General features: G+C 49.1%; 2 protein-coding genes across 4 annotated transcripts; one reads left to right on the forward strand and one right to left on the reverse strand.

Annotated features, from left to right (window-relative positions):
- The first annotated feature begins 1,412 nt into the window (after positions 1-1,412).
- On the forward strand, positions 1,413-9,661 carry PHKG1 (phosphorylase kinase catalytic subunit gamma 1). 2 transcript variants are annotated; one of them, XM_073884316.1, is made up of 11 exons: positions 1,413-1,549; positions 2,467-2,556; positions 3,215-3,329; positions 3,832-4,010; positions 4,449-4,503; positions 6,773-6,838; positions 7,093-7,256; positions 7,648-7,738; positions 7,876-8,029; positions 8,207-8,332; positions 8,717-9,661. In XM_073884316.1, exons 3-11 carry the CDS (start codon positions 3,247-3,249, stop codon positions 8,957-8,959), a joined length of 1,161 nt encoding a protein of 386 aa, XP_073740417.1. In that variant the 5' UTR covers positions 1,413-1,549; positions 2,467-2,556; positions 3,215-3,246; the 3' UTR covers positions 8,960-9,661. The 2 variants fall into 2 exon arrangements, with proteins under 2 accessions (XP_073740417.1, XP_073740416.1); XM_073884315.1 differs by lacking the exon at positions 2,467-2,556 and having other exon boundaries at positions 1,416-1,549.
- A 318-nt stretch (positions 9,662-9,979) lies between these two features.
- SUMF2 (sulfatase modifying factor 2) lies at positions 9,980-20,414 on the reverse strand. Of its 2 annotated transcripts, none has more exons than XM_025864598.2 (9): positions 20,277-20,414; positions 18,608-18,764; positions 15,736-15,850; positions 15,290-15,334; positions 14,771-14,921; positions 13,894-13,949; positions 11,936-12,020; positions 11,609-11,753; positions 9,980-10,204 (listed from the first exon to the last, which is right to left on the reverse strand). In XM_025864598.2, the coding sequence occupies exons 1-9, from the start codon at positions 20,383-20,385 to the stop codon at positions 10,120-10,122; spliced, it is 948 nt and encodes a 315-aa protein (XP_025720383.2). In that variant the 5' UTR covers positions 20,386-20,414; the 3' UTR covers positions 9,980-10,119. The 2 variants fall into 2 exon arrangements, with proteins under 2 accessions (XP_025720383.2, XP_073740418.1); XM_073884317.1 differs by lacking the exon at positions 20,277-20,414 and adding an exon at positions 19,554-19,663.
- Positions 20,415-20,544: the final 130 nt, after the last annotated feature.

The following is a 20,544-nucleotide window of genomic DNA, read 5'->3' on the forward strand; positions in this document are numbered from 1 at the left end:
GGAATAATCCACTAGATACATTGGCCTTTTGCCCTGAGGTCGGAAGGGATTTTATAAACGAAAGTATAAAGGAGAAGTCAAGTCTATAGCTTAGCATGAGGACAACAAAAGGGATCGGGGAGCTTAGTGACAGTGAAAGGAGGAGATGGAAGTGTTCCCATCATTGGAGCCAGATGTTGCATCTCAGCAAGCAGAGACCTTCATACATAGACCCCAAGTCATGCGCAACTCCTGTCTCTGCAGCAATCCAGCAAAGTATCTCCCCAGAGTGGAAGAAATAGGTGGTCAGCATCAACAGTGGAAAGAGCACTTGGGCCCACACCTGGGGTTAGTCTGGGCCCTCCTACTCACCTATTTAGTGACCTTGAGCAAGTCACATTCTCTTTACCATGGGCTTAATACCAGAGTTTTAGGGTGCAAGTGAAGATGTGCAAGTGCTTTGTGAAATGCTAATCAAATGGGTGCTTGTGGGCTCAGCCTCTGTGTGAAGTACTGTATTACGGCTCCCTTCATTTGTTATATTAGAATTAGGGGTTTGAAAAAAGGGAGCTTTAGGGGCGCCTGGGTGGCTCAGTTGGTGAAGCATCGGCCTTTGGCTCAGGTCATGACCTCAGGGTCCTGGGATTGAGTCCCACATCGGGCTCCTGGCTCAGCAGGGAGCCTGCTTCTCCCCCTGCCGCTCCCCCTGCCACTCCCCCTGCTTGTGTACTTCTCTCTCTCTCTGACAAATAAATAAAATCTTAAAAAAAAAAAAAAAAGGTAGCTTTAGAACAAGAGAGCAACAAGTAAGTGTCTACTGTGTGCCAGCATGTCACATACATTATTTCCAATCTGTCAACCTCTTAATCATACTGATGGGGACCCTCAACCAAACAGCCTGAAGGTGTACCCTGTCAGAGCTCATACGCTTTTCCTGGCACCCGGAGCTCCTCCCAGTGGCCCACAGGCTGAAAACCAAATGGGTTAAGGATGAAATCATGGAGGTAGATCAGAGATGGATTCCTAACGGGGATGCTCCCTAACGCTTAAAGTCTGCACTTTGCAGGTCAGCCACACAAACTGTTCCTGGGTGGGCCCCAACGTCTGGTTCCCCATGGCAGCCGGGGCTGCTCTGTGGATGTGCCAGTGCTGGGGTTTCTCCAGAGCCCTGCTCTCTGCACATACAGAAATGGCTCCCAGAGAAGTGAACGCATTCCCACCAAGGCTGGCTTTGTCTCCTCTGTGCCCGGAGGCCAACGGAGCTCCAAAGGGGAGACTGGTTACCTCTGCTGAGCTTCCCTCACCCTCCAGCAGAGGTCACCTCCTGGTGAGACTTGGCCCCTACTGGGCCTTGGCCTGCATCCCAGGTTTGCAGTTGTGATTTATTTCTGGTACGTCAGCCTTCCGTCACCAAGTAGCAAAGCCCGAAGGACGAGCAGCAAGATATCCTATTGTGGCCACGAGTCCGCGGGGGACCAGCTTCAGCCCTCAGTTGTCCCCACTCCCCAAGGGGCTCTAAGACCTTTGGGATTCCTGTCACATTCACTCAAGGGCCTGCGAGGACCTAACAGTGAGTAGCTGGGCCAGTGATGGACAAAAGCCAGGCGACAGGCAGAGAGGGAGAGGCTCTGCGGCAGAGAAGACAGAAACCCCAAGAGCTGTTAGACCCACCTTTCCCTTCTGAAGGCAGATGGATACAGAGTAACACCATTGACTCTTGAAGCCCCCTCAGGGTATTTGCCTACAGAAAGTGGGTTCCCTGTATTTTCAGACTCTCTGAGCTTGGGGGAGGGATGTTTTGTTCCAAAAAGAACCAGGTTACCTACTCCTGTCTGGGGACCCTTTCCAAAGGAGTCTTGGGAAAGGTGTGGGGAGTGTGGGCGGAGGCAATGGACAGAAGCCCAAAGATGGCCCCAAGTTAGGCCTGGAGCAAGGGGCTGGCCCTCCGCCCGACCCCAGGAGAGGTGAGTGCATCCAGAGTTCTGTGAGGCTCGCCATGCCCCGGAATGGAGCCCCCAGCCTGGATGGCTTCCTGGGGTGCGTCCAGATATATCTTCTGCCTATAGTGGGCTGGGGAAAGGGAGAGACCGTGTGCTACCCAGTTTGGGGAAGTGGGGGGCACAGATGCCCATCTTGGGAACTTAAAAAGGACTTGCGAGGAAATGGGCTTGTTTTAACAGGAACAAATATTTCTGTGCTCGGTTGGGGTTGCTGACTGAGAAGGCTGTGAGCAGCCCAGGCACCAGCTGTTGGCAGAGGAGACTGTTGTTATTCTAATTCTTCCTCTGGTAACCAGGCACCAGCACTGGGGACACCAGGCTTCCTGGAACAGCTAGCCCCACTTGGCTGGTCAGCAAATTGGCCCCTTTGATAGGCCAGGCCTTCTTGGGCCCAGAAAGGGCAGTAGGAGTGGGCCTAGAGGTAGCTTTGGCCCTGCTGAGTGTCATCTTGTGCCCCTTTTCTGTCTGCCCCTCTTCCTGTTGGTAGATGATTTTCGGAAGCCCTGGTTAAGGGCAGAATGAGTAAGAAACAGTGGGAAGCACTGGAAGTGTGTCCTGGAAGGAGGGGAGTTTTCAGGTGAGCACAGTTAGGACTGCAGGTGGTTAGGAGCGTCTATAAGACTGCCTTATTAAGACGAAATCATGAAGCTTCTCATCTTTTCCACAAGTGCAGCGAACAAGCAGAGGAAAAGCAGGACCAGCCTCATCTCCTCAAGGAGAGGAAATAGCCCTTTAATTTGTCCTCTGCAAAGTTTCTCTGGGGTTCTTTCTAAAAGCGAGGGTGTGCCAGCCTCGTCAGAGCTGATCTTGGGGGCTGATGGCCCAACCTCTTGCCTCTGGCCCGGGCTTAGGCCTGGCCAACCATCTGCTGTTTGCTACTAGGGGTGCGGTAGCTTACAGCGAGAACATTCGGGGAGCCACATGGTTGCCTGGGGTTCACAAAAGTTTACATCCAGTGGGAAGATGCAGGTGGACTCTTTGCAAAGGGTTTTTCAATTCACATTTATTTTGAACATTCACAATAGACCTGCTCTGTGCCAGGAGATAAAGACGAGCAAGAAAGGGTTCCAGCCCTCAAAAAGCACATCACCTAGATCAGGATGGCTAACAGCTTCTTCTTCTTCTTTTTTTTTTATTTTAAATTTTTAATTTAAATTCAATTTAGTTAATGCCTAGTGTATTATTAGTTTCAGGGGTAGAATTTAGCTGACAGCTTCTTTCTATTTCTCTCTCAGAGCCCCTCAGAATCACCCCAGAGTTGCTGAGCATGACGCGGGACGAGGCACTGCCAGACTCGTACTCAGCACAGGGCTTCTATGAGAACTATGAGCCCAAGGAGATCCTGGGCAGGTAAGGCCCAGACCTTCCCCAGGAAGTGCTGTCTTAGGCTCCAGCCAGTTCCATGGGCCCTGAGCACTGACCCTTTTCCATCCCCAAAGCACTGTCCACTTGGAGAAACCCTTAGTTTGGGGTCCTGCCCTCCTGACCAGGACAGAAGAGAAGGGTATAAAAGCACCCAGATAAGAGACCTCTCCCAGCACAGATCTCCCGGTGCTGCTGACAAGCATGTCCAAACCCAGCTTTGTGCCAGGTGTCAGAGATCGGGGTCAGAGGGAAGATTATGGCCTTAGATGCTGAGAAAGAGCACTGAACTAGGAGTCAAGAGTCCTAAGACCAGGCTTATTACTCATCAGCTCCAGACAAATCACCCTCCATCTGCCTTCTTCATCCTACCATCCCCCAAAGCTCCCAGGGAGTTGGTGGTGAGGCAGGACATCGCTGTGGGGGCTCAGACCCGGGGTTCTCCCTGGGGTCAGGGGCCCCCGGGACCACCTGTGCTCTGCACCCCCAGAGGAGTTAGCAGCGTCGTCAGGCGCTGCATCCACAAGCCCACATGCCAGGAGTACGCTGTGAAGATCATTGACGTCACTGGTGGAGGCAGCTTCAGCTCTGAGGAGGTGCAGGAGCTGCGAAAGGCCACGCTCAAGGAGGTGGACATCCTGCACAAGGTCTCAGGGCTCCCCAACATTGGTGAGTCATGGCCCTAGGCCCCAGCAGGGTGCTCCACCATGATTCTGCTCTAATAACCCAAGTCAGGGAGTGCGGCCCCACTCTGCAGCTAGCCAGAACCACCAGGGTGTCTTGTGTCCCCTAAAGCCCCACCAGCCCAGTGCCCTGAGACTTGAGGTTCCCAGCTCCATGCTCACCGCTGTGGAGATTCAGCTCTAAGCCTCCTCTTCCAGCCAGACTGAAGGGGTTGCAAGCAGGGCTGGGGCTGGTTGCAGGTCAGGGAATGGGAAAGTGAAGTCCCTGGGCGGGTCCCTCCCTGGGGGTCCTCCTTTGAACGCCATTCTGATACCGCTTCCAGGTGTTGAGGTGGGTCCAAGCAGCTTTAATCCTGTTGCCCCTCTACTCCTGCTGCCTCTCTGCCCAGGCTCTCCTGCTACAAGTTAGTCATTTCCATTTCAGTACAGCTGAAGGACACTTACGAGACCAACACTTTCTTCTTCTTGGTGTTTGATCTGTAAGTACCCAGCCCCGGAGCCAGCCACACCCTAGTGCCTGTCGGAGAACCTCCTGTTGTGGTCCCCTTTCCAGTGCTTCCTGGAGACCAACAGCCAGCTCTCTACACTGTGGAGGCCAAATAGGATCACCAATGCTTTAGGTAGATCAACCCTGGGGGTCAGGCTGCTAGGTCTTGAATCCTGGGTCCACCATTTAGAAGCTAGATGATTTCTTTATCTGTTTTCTCATGGGTATTACAGAAGTAATAATAGCACAGTGAATGGCAGGATGTAAATGCTATAAATTATTAACTACAATGATGATGACAAAGGTGGTCACTGAATACTCATTCTAGACATGGAGGAGACAGCAATGAACCACACATATAAGGTCCCTGACTTCATGTAACAATTTTCAGAGAGAGCGAACAGAAAGCAGTAAAATAAAATAAGCCATACTAATTAACTGTGCACGTACAGATACATAAAGCAGAACAGGGGTTAGAGAGAGGTGGGGCTTCTTTAAATGGAATGGTCAGGGAATGTTCTCCAGAAGGCGACCTGAGCAGAGACCCAGATGAAGTGAGGGAGGGATCAGAGCCAAGACCTGAAGAAGGCTCAGCAGAAGGGCAGAAGAAAGAGCCAGAGCAAGGGCCCTGCTCCCAGTGGGCCTTTTAGCTCTGGGAGCCTCTGTTTTCTCAAGAAAGGAAAAATGACACCAGCCAGGCTCTCAGCATTGAATTCCAACACCACAAAGTGTTCTGTGAACAATGCATTCAGACTTATTATGATTTTTATCAGAAAAGCTTGCCAGAGAAGGGAGCTCTCCAGCTCCTTGTTCCCCCACTCCACTGAGTCCTCACTAAAGAATGCAAATCTCTGCTGCATGAATCATGTCGTGGGGGTGTCTTGATTTCTCCATATGTAACAGCTAATTTAGGGACTGGATTTACTTGAGGAAATTATTCAAGTAGATTTTGTATTGTTTCATACTGTTCATACTGATTGTGAACGTTTCATACTGTGGCCATACTGAGTATGTGCAGGGTTATTTTACGTGGAGACACAAGGTAACTTGGTCTGTGTGTTCAATTAAACTACCAGCTCCAGGAAAGCAGTACCCAGTGTTTCCTGGTAAATCTTTCTGCAGCTGCTAACAGTGAATTCTCCTCGTGTATTTAATATGGAATTAGAATGATAAGAACTGGGGGCGCCTGGGTGGCTTGTTTGGTTAAGTGACTGCCTTTGGCTCAGGTCATGATCCTGGGGTCCCAGGATCGAGTCCTGCGTCGGGCTCCCTGCTCAGCGGGGAGTCTGCTTCTCCCTGACCCTCTCCCCTCCCGTGCTCTCATTCTCTCTCAAATAACTAAAATCTTAAAAAAAAAATGATAAAAACTGGATTCACACATTGCCTTTTAGGAACACAGTACAGGTACTGTATAAGGCAGGCTCACCTCTGTAAATTCTAGGCTATCTCCTCAAACAGAACCCCCTCCCCACCCCACCAGCTAAGCTCAAGGGTTTTCCTGCCTCTGTGCCACCAGCCAAATCCCTTGTGCCTTAGGAATCCCACCTATTTCCCTGGAGGGGTGAGTGGGAGAGGGCAGGACATACCTTTCCTATTTAACCAGGGGAGACTCTTCCAGGACCCCCAAAACTTAACCAGCCACAGCTGTTCCAACTCTGCTCCGTGGCATGGTCCTGTAGAGCCCTTGGGGACAGCTCAAATATCCCTAACCTTTGAAGAAGTTGCTTAGGGAAGCTATTTTTAATGCTGTCCTGAGTTGCCCTCCAGAGTATGTTCTAGCAGAGACCTCTTTCTACGTCATCCCAAGAAGTGAGAAGACTGAACCGTAATTCTTAATCCTAAAATAAGCAAGTTTTGCTCCCCCAGCACTTGAACTATTGCTTCTACCATTCATTCCTGGGAAAAATCAGGATACTCCTGTCCTTCTAAATCTGGATCTGGGGCCTTGGGCCAGTGGCTCTGGGTCCCTCTTTCACCTCCCAGCCCTGATTTTGACCCTCACAGATCCCAGTCTGTGCTGTCACTTCCACCGATGGGGGGACCCCAACACTGGAGCCATCCCACCCCTTCAGCATCCCCTGCTCTTCTAATCTTCAGATAGCCTCTCCACTCACTTCCCCAGCTTTTCCCTACAGCCCTGGGTCCTTCATTGTGGCCCACTTTTTCTCTGGAGATATGAGGAAGGAAATAGGTCTCTGGGAGCAGGATAAGGAGGGGGTGGTCTTGGAATCAATCCAGCTCCAAACACTCTGTCCCCACAGGATGAAGAGAGGGGAGCTCTTTGATTATCTCACTGAGAAAGTCACTCTGAGTGAGAAGGAAACCAGGTAAGGATCCACCTGTCCCCATCACCACTCCCTGCCCTGGAGTACGAGTGGTACCGCCACCAGGGTCTTGGAGGGGGCAAAGCATGCGTTTGTCTGGGCTGGGGGTGTGCCCTGCAGGCTTTTGTAGCCTTCCCCAGCCTGTCCCGAGTCCTCCCTCACTGGCAGTCTGGCAGGGATATGGGCTTTGGTCTCCCTGCTTGTTACCTGGCCTGCAGAGGAGGAGATAAGAGTAACATGTGCCTGTCCCACCCCAGAAAGATCATGAGAGCCTTGCTGGAGGTTATCCGCAACTTACACGAACTCAACATTGTGCATCGGGATCTGAAGCCTGAGAACATCCTCTTGGATGATGACATGAACATCAAGCTCACAGACTTTGGTTTTTCCTGCCAGCTGGAGCCAGGAGAGAAGCTTCGAGGTCTGGTAACATGGCCTTGACCCATGTCAGGGGCTCAGGCTCTCTCATCCATGCTCCCAGGAACAGAAAATGCTTACATTTCTTCCCCAATTTTCCCCCCGCCCCCGGAATAAAAATCCTACTGTTTCAGGCTACGTGTGTCTTCAGGTAAGCCTCTTCTCAGGGCTGGGCCAGGTTCCCACCGCCTGAGTTCCAGGCCAGGAGATGACAGGCCCTGGCAGGTGGTCCTAGGAGCCAGCACTCAGCCCCTGCCCTTGGTCCTGAAGTTGGTCAGTTTTAGAATCTGAGTCCCAGCCCAAGCACCGTGGCACTTTCATCTCGTTGTTTTCTTTGGACCTTTGTCTTCCAAGTGCCCCCAGCTGACCTATCCTGATGGTAACTGTTCCTACAGAGGTCTGTGGGACCCCCAGTTACCTGGCCCCTGAGATCATTGAATGCTCCATGAACGATGACCACCCAGGCTATGGGAAGGAGGTGGACATGTGAGTGTGCTGGGGAAGGCAGTGACCCATAGGGACAGGAATGTCCCCATAGCTAGGAGCACCTGGCTGGGGAGGGGAGGAAATGGCAGGAGCTACAGCCAGCCCTCCTGCCTTCCTCCCTGTCCACCTGGTGCCAGGTGGAGCACAGGGGTCATCATGTACACCCTGCTGGCTGGCTCCCCGCCCTTCTGGCACCGGAAACAGATGCTGATGCTGAGGATGATCATGAGTGGCAACTACCAGTTTGGCTCACCTGAATGGGATGATTATTCAGACACTGTGAAGGACTTGGTGAGAGGCCAGGCCTGCTGGCTCCTCCACTGAGGCGAGGGGAAGTCCCCAACAGGGGTGGGGGGGGGCGTATCGTGCTATAGAACGGAGGACCCTGCTGGGAAGACCCTATGTCTTTTCAAGTGCTGGAGGGGAGCCTGCCTTGGTGTTTGCAGCTCCCCTTCCTTATTCTCTCAGGTTTCCCGCTTCTTGGTGGTGAACCCCAAGGGCCGCTATTCAGCAGAAGAGGCCTTAGCACATCCCTTCTTCCAGCAGTATGTGGTGGAAGAAGTGCGTCACTTCAGCCCCCGGGGCAAGTTCAAGGTACTGAAGCTCCCCTCCCAGCCAGGGCCCTGGGGCAGGACTCCTCACGTCCAAGCCCCCAAGTCCCCTTCCTTCCCTCAGGGACTCCTCCTTTCACCCACAGGGCTTCCAGAGCACCTGCCCTTCCCCTCCCCACCCATCCCTGTGATGCTTCCAGCTCAACTTCTGGCTTCAGAGAAGGCAGATGTCACCCATCTGGCTCCTACAGCCTACATCTCTGCAGATGCTGGAGGGGTTGGGATGGTAGGGGGAACATGAGGAAGGGCCCAGCAGTGGGCAAACAAGGCTTCATGGCAAACAAGCTCAGGGACTCCCGGCACCAGAGGGGGAAGGAGACAGGCCGGCAGGGGCTGGGCGCAGCCCCTCAGTTCTGGCTCTCCACAGGTGATCGCTCTAACGGTGCTGGCTTCGGTGCGGATCTACTACCAGTACCGCCGGGTGAAGCCTGTGACCCGGGAGATCGTCATCCGTGACCCCTACGCCCTCCGGCCTCTGCGCCGACTCATCGATGCCTATGCTTTCCGAATCTATGGCCACTGGGTGAAGAAGGGACAGCAGCAGAACCGGGCTGCCCTCTTCGAGAACACACCCAAGGCTGTGCTCCTCTCCCTGGCTGAGGAGGACTAATGAGGGGCTGGCAGGCAGGAAGGTAGGGTGGGGGGCAGGCAAGGAGGCAAAGCCACAGAAATGTAAGTTGAAGAGCAAGATCATGTCCAGGCCTCTGTCCAGAGGGGGCCCTTGGCCCTGGCCAGGACCCCTGGAACTAGGGCCACTATCCCCTCTCAGAGGCTCTGCACAAGAAGAGCAGGGTGCTCCCGTCACATGTTGGTAAGTGTGCTCAGGGCCAGGCCCCATGGAAAGGGAACCAGAGGTGGTTTGAGAGCCTTTCTGCTTCTCTACTTCCCAGCTGTACCACCATCTCAGGGCCTTCTCAGGGGAGGACCAGAGTTCCTGACACTCATGTGTACACCCCTGAGGGTCCCAGGGGGAGGATAAAAGAGAGGACAGTTTGAGATACACAATCATAGAGATTTTACTGACCTCACGGCATCCAGTGACACCATGGGAGCAGGTTCTTTTCCAGGGACATGTGTTTACAGGCATGTGGAAGCCCTCATATAATTAACAATAGAAAGGGAAAGTTCTGGTATTTGTCTCTCTGGAGTATTATTTACTTTGTGACTCCCACAATGTAGTTTTGTCTGGCACATAATTCGGTTCTCCTAGACCCTTTTAAGACTCACATTGTGCTTTAAAGAGCCCCGCTACTGCATTCTACATACCGATAACAGAAATTAGGTTCTTTCAGAGGCATACGAAACACTACAAATGAGGCTAATGAAGAAAGTATTTTCCTTCTACAGCAGTTTGCTGAGAAAACAAAGAAAAATGGGGAAATTCTGCCTTGAGAAAACAATGTCGGATCCCTGCATCAGACACTGAGAAAGGGGAAGGGAACAGACTTAAAAATTTTTAACAAAGTGCCTTTCAGAGCACTCTGCCCCAACTGTTTGAGGACTGGCCCCTATACGGTTAATATCTGACCTCTAAGAGAAACGCCCAGCTCCCCCGCCACCATCAATAAGTCAGGTCCCTTCTTCAAGAGACAGCGGTCCCCCTCCTCTGAGGTCAGAGTCCTCTTCTGGCCTGGTGAGAGATGCCTGCCACAGAGGGATGGGGGAAGGGGGAGGAAGTCATTCCTGAGGCTAAAGTTTGGCTGTGTTTGGAATGTGGCCAGGGAGTGACACGGGTACAACGGGCTCTTCTTCTTGGCTCTGCATGGCCGTTCACAACTCCCCAGGCAGTCGGCCTGCACTGGAAGCACAGCGGAAGCCTAGGTTGTCTGAGGCTGAATCTGGAGTGTTGCCCATCCTGCCACCAGAGAAGAGGAAAGAGAATGGACGTTTGTTGAGAAAGGGGCCTGGAGCCTTACCCAACTTTCATGCTCAACCTCCTAGGGTCTGCTGTGGTCCAGGGTGCCTGAGGACTGAGGGCAGGGTCTAGAAAGAAGCCTAGTATGAGGGCACTCCTGGGGAAAAGGGGATAAGGAGGGACTTAGGACAGGGTGTAGGAAGTGTGACCGAGCAGTCATGAGAGTCTGCTCTGGAAGGCAAGAAAGGCAATGACTAGTAACTTCAACTGCTCATAGTTTAGAATAACTCAGCCAAAAAAAACCTGTCAGTAAGAAGCGAGAATACCATAGTGCCAATGAGTACTTCATACTTTTCTAAAGACTTTCGCATACATTCCTTCATTTGCCTTTTCTCCACACCTCTGGCAGGCAGAATTTGTTCACCATTTTTACAGACCCAGAATCAGATACTAGGAATATGCAAATGTCCCAACCACTGCTTCATGGGCACAAGAGATCCAGTGGCAAACCCAGCTTCCTGGTTCCCAGGCCAGTACTTTCTCCACTACTTTGTCCTAGAAAAGGAGGTGAGGGAAAGCAGGGGCCTCAACGTATCCAAGAAACATCTGCAAACCTGACTTCCTGAGGCCACAGAAACTGTGGTCTCTTTCTAGTCCTTCTGGAACCCAGGAATGGGAGGAGGCAGAGGGAAAGCATCAAAATAAACCTACAGATAAGCAAAGTCGAGGGAGTCCCAGCAGGGGACTTGGGAGCCTGAGACCCTACCATTCAGGTGCCAGCATTAACCATCTGTGTGACATGAGTGGGTCCCAGCACCTCAGCCAACCTATTTTTCCTTGACTGTAAAACAACATCGTTATAGAAAATGGTTTTTCGGGGCACCTGGGTGGCTCAGTCATTAAGCATCTGCCTTCAGCTCAGGTCATGATCCCAGGGTCCTGGAATGGAGCCCCACATCGGGCTCCCTGCTCAGCGGGAAGCCTGCTTCTTCCTCTCCCACTCCCCCTGCTTGTGTTCCCTCTCTCTCTCTGTCAAATAAATAAATAAAATCTTTAAAAAAAAAAAAAAAGAAAAAAAATGATTTTTCATGTGCTCTCCAGTTTGAAGGGTATTTCCATGACCAATACTGATGTGGCCATTCCACTGCCCTGCCTCCGCCACCAGTTACAAGGATGAGGGGAGAAACCCTTATGATGCTGGACACACAGTCTCTCCGGGTACCGAGAGCTGGCAAGAAAAGGCACAAGTTGCCTGAAGCCCTTTTGCTTCTCATGGCAAATGCTGTGTATGCTCTCTTCTGTCCCCACAACTTAGGGTGCAGATAGAGGAGTGGAAGCAGCATTAACACCAGCTCTGGGACACCAGGACCCAGACCCCTGGCCCCCAGCTACCAGTCTCCTCACCTGGTGGTGACCCGGGCCCGGTGATTGGCAGAGCCATCAGCTGTGTCGATCCAGGATGCCCCCCGAAGGACACGCATGTCCTGCCCTGTAGCCTGATATGGAGATGCTGTCCACTCCCACACGTTGCCCAGGAGGTCATAGAGCCCTGCAGCACAGGAGGTGGGTCAGTTCCAGGCTGGGCAGTACCATCCCCCCTCCCCTGCCCTCTAGGTATCAAAGGCTTCGGGAAGCTTCCCTGGTGGTGTTTCTCTCTGCTTCATCTTTCAGGCAGAATGATCCCACCAACCAGTTTGTGAGTATTGACAGCAACATGATAGGAAATCTTACCATAGTTATTCTGTGGGGGGAAAGCATTCACTGGGGAGACTCCATGGAAGCCATCCTCAGCCTTGTCATCCTTGGGGAAATTTCCCTAAGGGGTAGAAATTTAAGCTAAAAAATTTATCATCCTGTTCCAAGGTGGATGTTCCTGCTTGGCCAGAGGAACACCAAGGTCATACTGCTGTGTCATCTGGGGTAGGATGAAGGCCATGAGGCAGTGAACTGAGGTGGCCATCCTGAGCTCCCCAACTAGTCACCTCATGTCCTCCACCATCACCTCCTGGCTGGGTTAGGAAATGTGTGGTTTCCCTGTGCCCACAGTGATCTATGTCAAGCCCATCCCACTTCCACTTTCTCCACTCTCAGCAGCTTCCACCCCTCTGCCTTGACCCCCATGTGCTTCAGTGCCTTGGGAAGGCTCCTCCTCCCCTCCTCTGCTCAGCACCACCTGCCTTCTCAAGGACCACTGACGCCTGCCCTGTGCTCTCCTGTACCATTTCTTCCCTTCTACCGCCAACAGGTTTAACTCTCCCTCATCTGCCCTGACTCTACTGTCCTCATCTGTGCTTTACCACCAAAATGCTTGAAAAAGGAACCTATATTTGCTGATGCAATTTGTTCAATCTTCTCAATAAAACTGGGGTTCAGCTCCCCCTACTCTATGGAAGCTGATCTCACTAAAGGGAAGATGAAGAGGTAATTACTTACTCAACAGCTACTATGTGTTCAGGCTGCCACATTTATCTCTCTTAATCCTTACAAGGCTGTGAGGCAAGTATTTTCTCCCTTTAAAAAACTGACAACTGAGGCTCAAAGTGGTTAATTTATCAGAGATCACACAGTGAATGAGATCTTTTTGCAAAGCTCTGACCCCAAGATCATCTAAAAGATCAGTTTACGCCTTGGGTTCTTTTTAATGCTTCCCCCCATGAAATGCTGATGCTGTGCCCCCCCTTACTCTACAGAGTCTCCTTGGGGGATAACATTCTTGCCTAAGATATATGCTGATGACTCCCAAACCACTTGCTCTGACCCAGACCTCTGTCCTAAGATCTAGACTCATATTTTCAATGTTTGAGCATATAAATGACAAAGGGCACCTTAAACTAAGCTGATGCTAACCCCATCGAGTTCTATCCCTCTGACCGCAAATGCATATCATCTGTTCTGGATAATGGTAGCACTGTCACCCTGTTGCCCAAGCTTAGATTCATGCTTCAATCCAACTCCCTCCCACTTTTCCACTTCACTACCAAACCCTGTCTATGTTACAGGCATGCCTCTCCCATTTGGCTTCTTCCCCATTCCACTTTTACTTAATTCACATGTTCACAATCCCCCAGGCCATTGCCACAGCCTCCAATTCAGAGACACCTCCCACCCTGCCACCACTGCAGCTCTGTTTCATTTAGGCCTGCACAAATTAGCAACTAGCACCCTCCCCAAATCAAATTATGTTGTTAGTCCCCTGTTTAAAAACCTTCATCAGCTCCCCACTGCCTACAGAGGAAAATCTAAAACTGTATCTTGGCTCCTTCATAATCCGCCTACAACCCACTGTCTACCTCATCTCCTGCACCTCCCGTTTCCCTGTGCTCCAACCTCTCTGAATTTGTCCCATCTCTGAACACACAGTAAGTACCCTTTCCTAATACAGTGCTGACACTCACGTTGTTCCTTCTGCTGTGAACGCCCTTTCCTCCACTTTTCACTTGGCAAACTCCTATTCCAGCAGCTCCGATGTCATCTCCTCTGTGAAGTCACCCCCACCACTCGCAGGCAGCCATTCACTTCTACAACTCTTCAGTATGCAGCCCCACCACACTGCCTTTTGCTTTACCAGTTTACCAGTCCCATTAGAACACAAAGCCCTCTGCAGTCCCACAGCCCAACTCGATGCTTAGCCTCAGGAGGTTTCATTCAGTGCTTTGAGAAGGGACAGGGGTGAGGGATGTATGTCTTACCTGCCACAGGTTGGTGCGGTTTGGCTGGAACTGGTTTCCCCATGGGTAAAGCTGACCTGCCAGGAGAACAAGGAGAGAGTGGGGGAGGGGGAGGCGAAGGGTCGTGGAAGAGGCAAAGACAGAGAGAGTGAGGGAACCAAAAGGAAGTCAGGAGGTGATGAGAAAAGGAAAGAGAGATTACTTTTATTTCCCATGCCTGTCCCTTCCACTCACTGTCCTGCATTCAGAGCCCCTGGCCTCCTGATCTGCTCCAGGACAGTGCAATCCCAGGTGTGGTTCTGACTAATGCCAGTCTGGTAAGGTATCTGTTACCAGATCTTGTCCAGATAAGTACAGAAATTGAGAGTAAGATTTCAGAAACTTGTCAACTGGACTTAGATTGGATACATAAACAAGGAACCTCGTTTATCACAAGAATTTCGACTACTGGTATAGCTGGTGTTTAAAGAGTAGCAGAGGTGTTGGACATGGGGAGTTGCTGTTTCCCTCTCCTAACTTTTTGTTCAGTTAGGATTGCAAAACTTCATTGTTTGTATGAGTCCCTTCACACCTATGGAAAAAGCAGTCTGGGTAATTCTTTTCTTCTGCTATGTTGTCCTGATTATCTTAATTGAAATGTAACATGCCTGGGTGGAATCTCCAAGAAATTTTATGTCTGTTTCTTTATTCCAGTTTTCCAGTTATTAATTTTTTTGGCATTTTACACAAATACTGGTCTGAGACGGATCAGAATTGAAAACAGTAACGACTGGCCCTCCACCACACAGTTTAAGAAGCACTGCTCTAGAGAGTATGGACCCTTCCCACCCTTCAAAGCTCCCCATGCAGGACAGGATGGGGAGAAGAATAAAGGGAAGTCGCCGCGCCATCTCTATACCCTTCAAGCCCCCTCGGGCAGCAAACTCCCACTCTTCCTCGGTGGGCAGCCGTTTCCCCCGCCAAGCACAGAAGGCACGAGCATCATTCCAGCTCACGTGTACCACTGGGAGCTCCAGTCTCTCTCGGATGCCAGAGCCAGGACCTGCAGGCTGACAGCCAGGATGAAGTGAGACAGGCTTCTGGGAGCACACAGAAGTCTGAGGAAGGCTAGGCTTAGGGTGCCTGAGTTCAGCTTTTACCACTAGATGGAGCAAGGAAGTTGGAGGAGATAGCCTGGTGAGTGAAGAGAGGCCTAGAGTCAGAAAGAGCATAAATATGAGCCAAGGGAGAAATGGGATGGGCAATGGGAAAAAAGCTCAGGGCAGAGGAAACAGGGTTGCTTGGCTGTTGCCTTGAAATTTCTGTCACCCTTTTAAATTTAGTGTCTCTAGATAGGCAAGGGGTCTTCTAGGGAAGCCAGGCCTCCAGAATAAGAGTCAACAGGGGTAGAAAACGAGGCAGAGGAACCAACCCTTACCTGCCTCCAGAACGCCCTTTCCACTGGAAGCCACCAGAGAAGAGACTGCAAAAAAGAAGTACGACTGCAAGATGCTCTGACCCAGCCAGGGCACCTTCCTGACTGACACACACGAGGCAGAACAAACACTTCAGACTGGGACTCAGGTGGTCCAAGTGGGGCTGTTTCTGGACCCCGGAAAGCAGGACATCTCACTACCATTATTAGAGGGATGTCAAGCAGTTCTCCTGCCAGTTCAGGGAGTAACTTGAACCCTACATGTATCTGGTTCCTTAGAGAGTCTCAGTATGCAGAAACCAGCTCAGTGTGTGCCCCTCTGACTCTTCCACGGAGGATCTCTCTTGCTCCTTCCTTGCCTGCAGCTCTCAGGTGGGATTCTCTGTGGTGGCTCCGGTGGGCCCATAACCCGCTCGCATTCCCTCAGCTGCAAGCCCAGGTTCTCTCACCTCCATCTGATGGGTCACGTTGTTTCTAAGCTCATCGGAGACAAAGTCCTCAAAGACAAAACTCCACCCGAACATCTCAGCCTCTGTCCGGTACTTTTTTTCCCTTACAAACTCCCTGAAAAGAGATATTTCACTTGGTTAAACTGATAAGGTTCCATGTCCCACTCTCACCCCCTCCTGCTCCGGAAAACCTCATATATCTTTCTCCTCAAAGCCACACATCACAGAGTTTCCATCAACAACAAGCAATTAACATGAAAGCCTGAGTAGGAGATTTTCTTTTAAAATCTGTTGCTCTATGTGTAATTCATATATAGAAAGGCACTCTTTTTAGTGCATGGTTTTGTGAGTTTTGACAAAGCATATAGTCACTATCACAATCAAGATACAGAGCAAGTCTATCAAACACCTCTTAAAATTCCCTCATGCTTCTACAACCACTGATCTGTTTTTTGTCCCTATAGTGTTCCCTTGCCCAGAATATAAATTCACAGAAACTGAATCATACATTATGTAGCTTTTGTGTCTGGCTTCACTTAGCATAATGCTTCTGAGATTTGTCCATGTGTTGCCAGTATTGGTCGTTTGTCCCTCTTTGTTGCAGGGTAGCATTTTATTGCATGGATGTACCGAATTTTGCTTATCCATTCACCAGGTGCATGCAGGTCGTCGGGGTTATCTCCAGTTTTTGGAGATTATGAGTAAAGCTGTTGAGAAGATTTAAGGGTGGGGATTGGGTCTCTTTTCTGAAAGGTCTTCCTCACATACCTACTCTCACAACAATTGCGAGAGGGAGGCAGAACGTGTGTTACTATCTCCATCTAACAGATGAAAAACATGGAATCAAATAAAAATAATGTGTTGAAATTTTAGAATGGATGTTCACATAGTTTGCTATGGTACAGCAAATTTCAGCAAGCAAACTGCCAGGGTAAGATGGATTGTTTTTATTGGGCTAAAAGTACCCCATCTGTGCCAGCCCTCTGATATGAGAAGACATTGTTCACCCATCAAAGGGGCATTGAGAATGGAGGAGGTGATCAGATTTGGTAGCAATAGCTATTTACCAACCTCAGAGCATCTGAACGGTTTGAAAATCTTTTACCAGAGAAGCAGAGACCAATCATGGGTTCTAAGCAAAGTTTAGGGGCTTGCTGGAAGTCTATCATAAAAAGGTCATAAAAATAAATAAATATATAGGTGCCATAATTTGAAATATAAAAGACTTCTATCATAAAATGTCATAACTTGAAATATATAAAAGTGCACACTGTGCATCTAGCTAGCTAGCTATTTCTGGTTGTCATGATACAGCACCAGCCCAATCAAAAGTGATTTCTCCTTCAATTTTAATAAAAATTCTTTCAAAAAGCACATATAAGTAGTGCACATTGTATTACAGAAAAATGAGAAAATACAGGTAGATAAAAAGAAAAAAATTGAAATCATCCATTATCGCATCAACTAAGAAGATATAGCATAGCCGTGTATATCCTTTCCTGTTCTGCCCCCCAGCAAGAATTTTTAAATAGCTTTAAGAAGGTGCTTCCTTGGGGAAAAAGAAAAAAGGGGGATGCTTCCCTGGAATTATTTTCATTTGGAAGTCACGAAAACATGGGTAAAATCTGTTACCTAATGCAATGTTACATCTTCCAGTTCTTTTTAAATGCATATACACTCTATGTACGTACTTTTTAAAAACAGGGTCATACCCTGTGTATTGTTTGTAAGCTACTTTCTTCACTTAACATCCCACAATTCTTTTTGACAAAAGGATTTTAATGGCTGCTAAGTATTCTGTGATGTTGATACAGCATGTTTAAGCGATCCTTATATTGTTTTTTTTGTTTGTTTTTTTTTTTTAAAGATTTTATTTATTTATTTGAGAGAGAGAGAATGAGAGATAGAAAGCACGAGAGGGAAGAGGGTCAGAGGGAGAAGCAGACTCCCCGCTGAGCAGGGAGCCCGATGTGGGACTCGATCCCGGGACTCCAGGATCATGACCTGAGCCGAAGGCAGTCGCCTAACCAACTGAGCCACCCAGGCGCCCCGCGATCCTTATATTGTTAATATTTGTTTACAATGGCATCTTTTTAGGCTAAAGGTTTTTTGGAAGACCTTAATTCTTTCCTTAAGGAGAACCTCTGAAGATGGAATCACTAAGTCAAAGGGCCTGAGAAGTACACCAACCACCCTTATGCTTACTTCAGTCTGGGTCTCTTGAATCAATTTTTCCCCATAACTTTTTATTTTAAAGAGTTTTAAATCCACAGTGTAACATTTAAGTCATTTCCCACATTGCTTTGTCTTTCTGTTCCCTCCTTTTCCCACTGCCCTTTCTATATTCCCCTTGTACCATTTAAGGTAAATTACAGATGTCTCCTGGATCATTTTCTACTTTGGCCCATACAAAACATGCCGCCTTGAGGAGACTGAGACAGCTCAACGTGGCTTCTTAGACTGAGCTGGAACCGTAATGTTTGTCCTAAACTAATGCCATTTCCCTAAGTAAATATAAAGGGAATTTATGAGACTCCCAGCTACTATGACCCTTCTCCCAATCCCTCCCTGCTGTGGAAGAGGTTTTCGTTGAGTGTCTGACTTCTGCCCATATTTCTCAGTGCTATACCCAATGTAATGGAAAATCCACCGGCTGAAGAGTCAGGGGATTTGAGTTCCAGGCCCAGCTCTGCCACTAACAGAGAGTGAGTCTCCAGACTTGATTCTTCATCTGAAAAATGTAGGTAAACACTTATGCCACAGTACTACTGCAAAGATGATATGTTATAGCAAACAAGCTACTTTCCTTTTAGGTATTAGGAATGAAAATTAGAAAGAGCCTCTACCCCTCCTGGAAGAACACCTGATGTACCTGAAATCTTTGTTGGTGACAGGAAATATGTCAATGGCAAAGGGTTTTACTGTCACCTCTCGGGCAGGCCCTTCACCATCTCTGCCATCTGGTGAATTTGTTCCCATCTGGTATCTCCCACCTGGTAGCTGGACCATGTTAGTAGTCTGCCCAGTCCCTGCAGAGAAAAAGAAGCATCATCAGTAATACATGAATATATATAAAACAAGTGGCAGTATTTGGATTATATGTAATATTCATAATGGTGTAATGAAAAAAAATGTAGGCTTAAAAATTTGGCCCTAAATTCTTGTTCTGCCACTTAACTTGTTGGGTGACCTTAGGCAATTAAGTTAATCTGAGTTTTGTTTTCTCTCCACAAAATGGAGACAACATCTAACTATTTCAAGGAGTGGCTGTATAAATTAAAATTACATGTGTGAAATGTTGTGAGATGGTAATTATTCAACAAATGTTTATTTCTGTCCTTACCGCTCTATTCTTGTACACAATTCTTTGTCCCAGCTAGGTAAATCTAGACACTAAGACCCTGAAATACTTCCAGCAGCTTTCTATCCATACTTCTGCTCTTGTTGTTTCTCTGCCTCTTCCCGCCCACTTCTTAATGATTTTCACCATTATATCATATGCTCCAGAGAATACCTATTTTGCCACTGTATTCCAGGCATCTAGCACAAGAGCACAGTAATTAGCAAACGATTGAGATCCTTCATATCTGCTGTTTGAACACCTCAGAAAATCAGAACTAAAAGGATCATTAGTTCAACTGCCTTATTTAACAGGAAAAAACCAAGACCCCAAAAGCAAAATCAGGAGAAGAGCTGGTTAACAAGGAATAAGGACTCGATCCAGGTCTTCTTACTTCCAGGTCAGTGCTATTTCCAACCCACCACACTTGTCTTCACACTTCAGAATGTTATGTTTCTTCTTAAGGATATCTAAGTACCATAAGTTCCTTAATGGCAGCAGAGTCGACCGTCTTTTCATGTTTCTCTATCTTTAGCCCTCTTGTTCTCATTCTGACACACTCACACTGATGATTTCATCTACTTCAAGGGAGAAAAAAATGGAGCAAGCAGGGAAACCTCAGATTAAAAGGGAATTAAGAAACAACATAAAATTGCAATGTATGAGCTTTATTTTGACACTAACTCAACTATAACAAACAGTAGGTGAATCTGAACACTAACCCGACGTTTAGTGATATTAATGAGAACTGTTAATTTTTTAAGGCAGGGAAAGAGGACAGTATTTTTTTCACGACTCTTTGTCTTTTTGGCTTTTCAAGCTGAGTATTTACAAATAAAATTGTGTAATGCCTGGATTCACTTCAAAAAGGCCCCAGGGAAATGGGAAAGTGGGAGCAACACCAAAACAGCAAGATTAGCTAGCTATAAACTGGCAACTGTTTAAGTTGCGCGACGGGTACATGCGAGAGGGTGTCTTTATATTCTCTTTTACTTTATGTTCAAAAAAGTAAAAAAGAAGTTAGGACATGAGCCATTAACCACCTCGCCAAGTTGGCCGCCTCTGGGAGGTGCCTCCGTCCGCTCCAAGCCCATCCAGGAAGCGGGTGGAGGGGCCACGGTCTCTTTCCCCGACCAGGGCGGGGGACCCACCCCCTTCCTGATGTTTCCCGGGGCACACAGGGTCAGGCCAGCACACTGACCTAGCTCGAACCACGGGCCAGACAGGAGCAACAGCAACATCAGCAGCGGCGGCGAGGGGCCCATGCCGGGAACACGAGCAGCGCACACACCGTGGGCCCTGCTGCGCATGCGCCCCGCGTGCACCACGTCGGCCGCCGTACCGCGTGCGCACTGCCCGAGTTTTTTTTTTTTGGCCGATGGGTTTGGTTGGTCCCAGGCTACAGCCGGATCCCCCGAATTTAAGGTACGTGGAGCCAGATAGGTGCAATTTTCTTAGGGTTAGCGTTG

The sequence above is a fragment of the Callorhinus ursinus genome, unplaced genomic scaffold (assembly GCF_003265705.2).
Source record: "Callorhinus ursinus isolate GAN/ISIS: 27379988/994484 unplaced genomic scaffold, GSC_fseal_2.0 scaffold55, whole genome shotgun sequence".
NCBI lineage: Eukaryota > Metazoa > Chordata > Mammalia > Carnivora > Otariidae > Callorhinus > Callorhinus ursinus.

Excerpts from the sequence above, each read along its gene's own strand:
- PHKG1 (XM_073884316.1), top strand. The coding sequence starts at position 3,247 with ATGACGCGGGACGAGGCACTGCCAGACTCGTACTCAGCACAGGGCTTC. Across the intron at positions 6,839-7,092 it reads CTGAGTGAGAAGGAAACCAG|AAAGATCATGAGAGCCTTGC; the intron begins GTAAGGATCCAC and ends GTCCCACCCCAG. Across the intron at positions 8,333-8,716 it reads GCCCCCGGGGCAAGTTCAAG|GTGATCGCTCTAACGGTGCT; the intron begins GTACTGAAGCTC and ends GGCTCTCCACAG.
- SUMF2 (XM_025864598.2), bottom strand. The coding sequence starts at position 20,385 with ATGCGCAGCAGGGCCCACGGTGTGTGCGCTGCTCGTGTTCCCGGCATG. Across the intron at positions 18,765-20,276 it reads TGGCCCGTGGTTCGAGCTAG|GGACTGGGCAGACTACTAAC; the intron begins GTCAGTGTGCTG and ends TTTTCTCTGCAG. Across the intron at positions 14,922-15,289 it reads AAAGGGCGTTCTGGAGGCAG|CCTGCAGGTCCTGGCTCTGG; the intron begins GTAAGGGTTGGT and ends CCTGGCTGTCAG.